The sequence below is a fragment of the Culex pipiens genome, chromosome 2 (genome assembly GCF_016801865.2).
Source record: "Culex pipiens pallens isolate TS chromosome 2, TS_CPP_V2, whole genome shotgun sequence".
Lineage (NCBI taxonomy): Eukaryota > Metazoa > Arthropoda > Insecta > Diptera > Culicidae > Culex > Culex pipiens.
In genome coordinates this window covers 8986821-8994122 of record NC_068938.1, presented here as the reverse complement: position 1 = coordinate 8994122, position 7302 = coordinate 8986821, and the positions used below count along the sequence as shown (strand labels likewise).

General features: G+C 35.0%; 1 protein-coding gene across 1 annotated transcript; it reads left to right on the top strand.

The window, feature by feature from the left end:
• Window positions 1-2081: 2081 nt before the first annotated feature.
• On the top strand, window positions 2082-3351 carry LOC120412681 (hydroxysteroid dehydrogenase-like protein 1). The gene is made up of 3 exons (XM_039573256.2): window positions 2082-2555; window positions 2616-3067; window positions 3127-3351. The coding sequence occupies exons 1-3, from the start codon at window positions 2162-2164 to the stop codon at window positions 3235-3237; spliced, it is 957 nt and encodes a 318-aa protein (XP_039429190.1). The 5' UTR covers window positions 2082-2161; the 3' UTR covers window positions 3238-3351.
• Window positions 3352-7302: the final 3951 nt, after the last annotated feature.

Genomic DNA, 7302 nt, shown 5'->3' with positions numbered 1-7302 from the left:
AAACATTTAAGATCTGTCAACCCTATCAAAAGTTATAAGCACTAATGTGTTATTTTATAAACTTTTCAGAGGCTGGATCTCAGATAATTTGATGAAAACTTCGCCCGGATCATCATCGGACCCATCGTTGGATGGGTAATCAAAATGCCTATCCAACGAGCCCAAAATATTGAAGATCTGACAACCCTATCAAAAATTATAAGTGCTTAAGCGTTATTTATATACTTTTTTGGTGCCGTGTATTCACTATATGAATGGTGGGAAGGCACCTAATGGTGTTTTCAGTAATGTTTTATTTTCCAAAGAATCCATTTTTAAGTGGTTATTACTAGAAAATTGTGAACGATTTATAGATTTAAGTATTTTTCGATTTGCAAATTTTATGTTCCATCAAAAATTTAAGAGAAAATTACATTTCTACTTTAATCTGCAGTTTTATACATCTTATTGTTTTGGATAAAATGGCGAAATTGAAAAATGTTTTTTTTTTAGAAAAATATAGTCAAATATTGTTATCTTTAAAAAAAATATTTTAAGAGTTGCTGTTTTTTTCCTAGACATATGCAGAATAAAAAAAAAAACGATCCGAAATCTGTTCGTAAGATATAGATTTATAAATCATTAATATCTTTTAAAATAGCTGGGTAATTCTCTACCAACTCACACGAAATCGGGAATAGTTGCCCCGACCCCTCTTCGATTTGCGTGAAACTTTGTCCTAAGGGGTAACTTTTGTCCCTGATCACGAATCCGAGGTCCGTTTTTTGATATCTCGTGACGGAGGGGTGACCCCTTCCATTTTTGAACATGCGAAAAAAAAGGTGTTTTTCAATAATTTGCAGCCTGAAACGGTGATGAGATAGACATTTGGTGTCAAAGGGACTTTTATGTAAAATTATACGCCCGATTTGATGGCGTACTCGGAATTCCGAAAAAACCTATTTTTCATTGAAAAAAACATTAAAAAAGTTTTAAAAATTCTCCCATTTTCCGTTACTCGACTGTAACAAAATTTGGAACATGTCATTTTATGGGAAATTTAATGTACTTTTCGAATCTACATTGACCCAGAAGGGTCATTTTTTCATTTAGAACAAAATTTTTTCATTTTTAAATTTCGTGTTTTTTCTAACTTTGCAGGGTTAGTTTTTAAGTGTAACAATGTTCTACAAAGTTGTAGAGCAAAAAACACAAAATATTCGATCAAATTTGAAATTTGGTTAACTTTACGAAAAATAAACATCTCGATAAACTTGTCATAAATGGCCAAAATCAATGTGCAAAATAAATTCACATCACTTTTTCTGCTTTTTGATAATTTGTGGAAGACACATAACTTTTGAAGTCTGTCTTTTCTCAAATATGAAACACATTTTCACACTCTTGAAATATAAATTATAAGAGAAAGCACGTACTGCCTCACGAGGTGTTGAAAATGAAATTCAAATCGTGTTCATGTAAGATTTTCATTTAAATATTTTTGTTTAAATGCTTGGAATAACATTTAAAACGGAAAATGAAACCGAGCGATGAACAGAATCTTCAATTTGGACTTTTTTTTTATTAATTCATTGATTCATCGATTGTAATATTTCATTTCCTCGTCCCATTCTTCCAGCATTTGATGCTTTTTCACCCACTAATGTTAATAACGTGCACGACTACACTATGTCATCATTGTTTACTGCTGTACCTGCATACTGATTAACCGTTCCCATTGACCTGCGTGTACACTGGAGAGTTCGTAACACAGCTCTAGCGAGATAATTCTAGAGCTAATTATTCAATTTAGAATCATTGTCCAGAGTGAGAATTCACTTACACTTGCAGCGTGACACATACTTAGAAACCGCGCCTCAATCAAAACATTCATTTTTTGGGGTTGTCTATAAACTATGCGTTCGAATAAAAAAATCATAAATTTGTTTATTTCATCTCTCAAAATAACATAATGATCATGTTTTCAAATATACGTTTACGTAGCTTTTGAATGATCCCTTCTACACTTACAAGCAATGTTCCGATACAACAGCATCGATAGCAACCGCACAGTGGCATCGCCTCGCCTAAGCGCCCTAACCAGTTTAGTTAGTTATTAGCCGGTTGCGAATATCGGTTGTACTAGTTTTGCCTAGTCGCACTAGCTTAAGCCACGCTCGGAATGCTTCCGCTGTACGTTTTGGCGGCCATCGGCGTGTACGCGAGCGTCTGCTGGCTGTACGAACACTTGTACTCTTCACTGCTCGGGATAATTTGGGGCTCGGTGAAGCAGATTGTGTGCGGCCAAAAGACACTAGGGGAACGGTATGGCAAGTGGGCTGTGGTTACGGGAGCTACGGATGGGATCGGGAAGGGGTACGCGGTGCATCTGGCCAAAAAGGGAATGAACTTGGTGCTGATTTCGCGATCGGATGCGAAGCTGGTTAAGGTCAGCAGGGAGCTGCAGGATGCGTACGGAGTGCAGATCAAACGGATCGTGGCGGACTTTTCCGCGGGGGCGCCGATCTATTCTCACATCCGGAAGGAACTCGCGGGAATTGATATAGGAATTCTTGGTAAGAAAAATCACTATTTTTTTGAAGAAGAATCAAATTTGATCAACCTTATCATTGCAGTCAACAACGTCGGAATCGTCCCGGACAGTGGACTCGATTTGTTCGAGAATCACCCAGCCGAAGACTACCTCCGGATGGTGAACGTCAACATCGTGTCCACCCTGCTGATGACCCACCTGGTCCTCCCGATCATGAAGAAGGCCCGCCGAGGAATGGTCATCAACGTATCTTCCTCCAGCGCCTACTTCCCGGCCCCCTTCCTTTCGGTTTACTCCGCCACCAAGGTGTTTGGCCACAATCTGAGTTTGGCCCTGCAGCAGGAACTCCGCGGCACCGGGGTGGAGTGTCAACTGGCGGTGCCGGCTTTTGTGAGGACCAACCTGACCGACGGATGGAACGTTACCAAGTACGGAGGATCGATGGTTCCGGACGCGAACGATTACGGACGGTGGGCCACGTGGATGATTGGGAAGACGAGCCACACGTGTGGGCATTGGTTTCATTCGTTGCAGGTGATTTGTATACATTTTCTGAAGGTTATTGTTACCAAATGGTTTTGTTTTATTTTCAGTATTTGGGCAGCATGTTAATCCCAGCGAGTTTGTTCAGGAGGGCTGTTTATCATATCTTTGGAGATCTCAAGAAGAATCCTGTTCAAAATACACAAAGGACTACTTTGTAGTTGATGCAACACCAGTGGGTTCTATACGTTTAAGGTTAAGGTTCATTTTTAAGATGTTTTCGATGTAAGAGTATTACGATCACCAATAAATTTAATCTGTATTGCTTTATTGTTCATTTATATTTTTTATTACGATAAACCACCACATGATTTTAACGGAGTAATACAACTTGACCACCCAAAAAGCAAAATATGAAAATTTAGTTCATTGGACCTTTTCAAAAAAAAAAAAAAAAACGAGATTTATAAAAAGCAAATAGACAAGATTTGGAAGTCTAATTCAATCTTTCACAACGTAACGGTGTCTATAACAACATGAAAATTACTTTATTTGGCCCAGAACCACTAAAAAGCTATTCACAAAATTTCATCATAGTTTGCCATCACTGTTACACGATAATATCTAATAAAGTAAAACGTGTAAATTGCTTTTGTTTCGACACATAATATTTGTTCATGAGATTTCCATTGCCACGTTAAAAGGGTATTACTATTGCTATCATTCACTTGTTACTTGTTTTTTTTGAAATTACGAAAGATTTATCGTTTTTTGACCAAAAGTCACCCTCACTGATGGTTAAAAAAGAAATCGTTAGTTAAGATAACTAAGCGCATTGATCGAATAGCTGAAAAAATGTTTCAAAATGACTTTTTTTAATTTGAAAATTCATCGAAAAATTTATTGTTAAATTTATAGGTCGTTTTTTTTCTAAATATTTTGTTTAATATATTGTTTGAAAAAGGAAAAAAATGTCATTATTATTTCAAAGAATGAAGGTTTGTCGTTTGATGTAAATTGTAATAATGTCAAACATGCTTCTTCCAACAACAAAAATGCAAATTATATAAAAGTTCATGAACATATTTTTTTCCAATCTGAGATCCTAAACTTCGATTTCAAAAAGCTCTTTTTTCTCCAATCAAATGAAAACAAAAAAACTGATCAATAGAATTTTCAAAAGCTAACAATCAATTGTACAAGATTAGAGGTGGGCATAACCGCTCTTTTTTAGGAGTAGCTCATTTTCGTTCGCTCATTTAAAAGAGCCGCTCTTTTGAACAGCTCTTTCGCTCTTTTTCATAATTTGGATGAAAAGAATCAAGAATCGTGTTATTTTATTTTTTTTTCGTTGGACTTTTATAAATAATTTGATAAAACAAATTTAAACTGATAACTAGACGATGCCCTTGAAAACCATAGGTCTTGTTGATCTCTTTGGCAAGATTTCTACTCGAACCTAAACATTCGAGTTATTGAATGGCATTCACACCTAAATCTAGGAAGCTGGAAAATTCAGGAATTTTTGCACGAATTGAAGTAATGCTGATATTTTATTTGAAAAAAAATTCTTTGAACTCTTTTCTACATTCTGATTTAATCGATAAAGTCTGTAAACGTTTAAGTTTGATCGGGCTAAAGGGGTTTTTTTTTATTCAAAAATCACGAAACTATTCACTATTCAATTTGGTAATATTTGACCAATTATGCAATTTGAAATGGTTATTTTTTTTTGTTTTTCTTTTTTTTTAACTTGAGTTCTGCGATCACATTTTAGTCAAATTTGAATGGTTGATTGCCTATAAAATTTAAAAATGCATTTTTTCAATATTTCATCGCTGCCATCTTGGATTTAAAAAATCTAAATCACTTTAGAGAAGTCATACTTAAGCTCAACAATCAAAAATAAGACAACGAAAACATTTTTTTTCATGATTCGATTGCCAAGGCCTTCGGATAATAATTGTACGATCAGTACCTTGCTGAACTCGGTCGTTGGAAACGACCGTCGGCTCAACGACCGACGAAATAGGCGGCGGGCCAAATGCGGGCATACAAATGTCAAAACCTCTCCCTCTCTCACTTCGTCACACCATCCAGCTGCAGCTTTGTTGACAAACAAACGGAGCACGCGGTCGCGTGATGAGCCAGAATTAGGGGTGATCATATGGTTAAAAATGAAACTTTTTTCAAGGAAAATAATATTTTTCCGACCGAATAAAAAATTTGCGATGTTGAAACAATTATTCCTAATGTCGGAGAAGTGATTAAAAATCAACATTAAAATCTATATTTTTTCTATAACTTGAACTTTTTCACTTCAATTGAGAACCCCTAGGTCTATCCACGACCGTTTCCAATGACCGTGAGAAGATGCCAGTAAACACAGTAAAAAATAATGTAAATTTGGAAGTTGTAATTTTCGAAGGTTGAATATTACCTCTTTTATGATGTAATTTTACCTCAACCTTTTCAGTCTCAAGTGACATTACACCAGAAAAGTGGTAAAATTATACATTTCCAGAGGTAAAATTACACTTTTTTTCTGACATAAAAGATGTACCCCTTCCCAGATGTAATATTACCATGATGTTTTTTCTGTGAATCCAGCTACCAACTAAATCCACAATACAAGATCTCTAATAAAGAAACTTATTGGAGATAAATTTAACTACCAACTAAATCCACAATACAAGATCTCTAATGAAGAAACTTATTGGAGATAAATTTAATTTTCAGCCCTTTATATATTGGAAAAATGATGAATCATTTTTTTATAATCCAGATCCCTCGGCAGGTCAAAAATCCTTGAAAAAAGTGGTGGAATTTGTGGAAGGCACCAAACTTTATTTTTGTGTTCATTTTTCATGTACTGTAAACTGGATAACTGGAAAAGCTTTAGAAAACTCTCAACAATTTTGAAATATATGTCAGTAACCCACTACCCAAGTAGCATTTGGCAACATGATAAATTTGACTAAGTCCAGTTTTTGTTTTGTTTTGCTGTAGAGCAATTCCATGTCAAATAGGGAATCGGTTGTACCCGACCCTCCCCGATTTCAATGAAACTTTGTAGACATGTTATCCTAGGCATATATAAGCCATTTTTGTGTATATGGAGCCAGTAACACTCGATAATGACATTTGAGAAGGGCGTACGTGTTTTCAATATTTTTGTATTTCGTAATTAAAATATTGCTGTATCTCGAAGCCGTTGCATCGTATCAAAAAGTGGTCAAAGACAAACTTGTAGGAAATTTGACGGGCTTTCCGAAAAAAATACACTAAAAGAAAAAAACACTCCACTTTTATGAGATTTTATGAGAAGCTAATTACATTGCTCATAATTCAAACATAACATTTTTTCAGTGTAGTAAAGTAACCTGGATAATAAATTAGCTTATATCTGTAAGCCCATACATCCAATTGAAATGTGGTCAAGGACAAACTTATGGGAAATTGGACGAGCTTTTCGGTAAAAATATTTTCGAAACTGAAAAATCAAGTCCGTCATATAGAAATTGCCAAAAACCTTCAAAAAACCATTTTTTTCAACATTTTTATTTTTAAAACCGCTGTAACTTCACAAGGATTGGACTTAGGACAATGGTCAATATGGAGACTTTTATGTAAAATTGTCTGGAAAATCGATTCCCGTATTCGGCTTTTGAAAATTTCGACGTTTAGAGCACTTTTCAAAAAAACAGTTTCAGTAAATGATTTTTGTATTTTTTTTAGGTGAGTTGCTCCATCCTGCATTTTTCGTGAGTCTTTTTGCAACATCTTAGGCTATTTTCACAAAAATTTTGAGCGAAAAAAAATCGTGGGCTCACCTTCAAATTTAACTTTTAAATTTTAAAATCAAAAAATCTCATAAAAGTGGAATGTTTTTTTCTTTCAGTGTATTTTTTTCGGAAAGCCCATCAAATTTCCTACAAGTTTGTCTTTGACCACTTTTTGATACGATGCAACGGCTTCGAGATACAGCAATATTTAAATTAAAATGTCATTATCGAGTGTTACTGGCTCCATATACACAAAAATGGCTTATATATGCCTTGGATAACATGTCTACAAAGTTTCATTGAAATTGGAGAGGGTCGAGAAAAAAGTACCTAAAAAAATCCTGTTTTGGGCTGGAATTGCTCTGTAGAAACATAAAAATTACATTTTAGCAACAATACGTTGCAATGTTGCAAACCTTTGTAATTGAAAACAACTTTGCAACAATCCATTTCGTTTTGTAATCGAAACATATTGAAAACTTAGTGGTTCCATTGTTGCAG

Excerpts from the sequence above, each read along its gene's own strand:
- LOC120412681 (XM_039573256.2), top strand. The coding sequence starts at position 2,162 with ATGCTTCCGCTGTACGTTTTGGCGGCCATCGGCGTGTACGCGAGCGTC. Across the intron at positions 2,556-2,615 it reads AATTGATATAGGAATTCTTG|TCAACAACGTCGGAATCGTC; the intron begins GTAAGAAAAATC and ends TTATCATTGCAG. Across the intron at positions 3,068-3,126 it reads ATTGGTTTCATTCGTTGCAG|TATTTGGGCAGCATGTTAAT; the intron begins GTGATTTGTATA and ends TTTTATTTTCAG.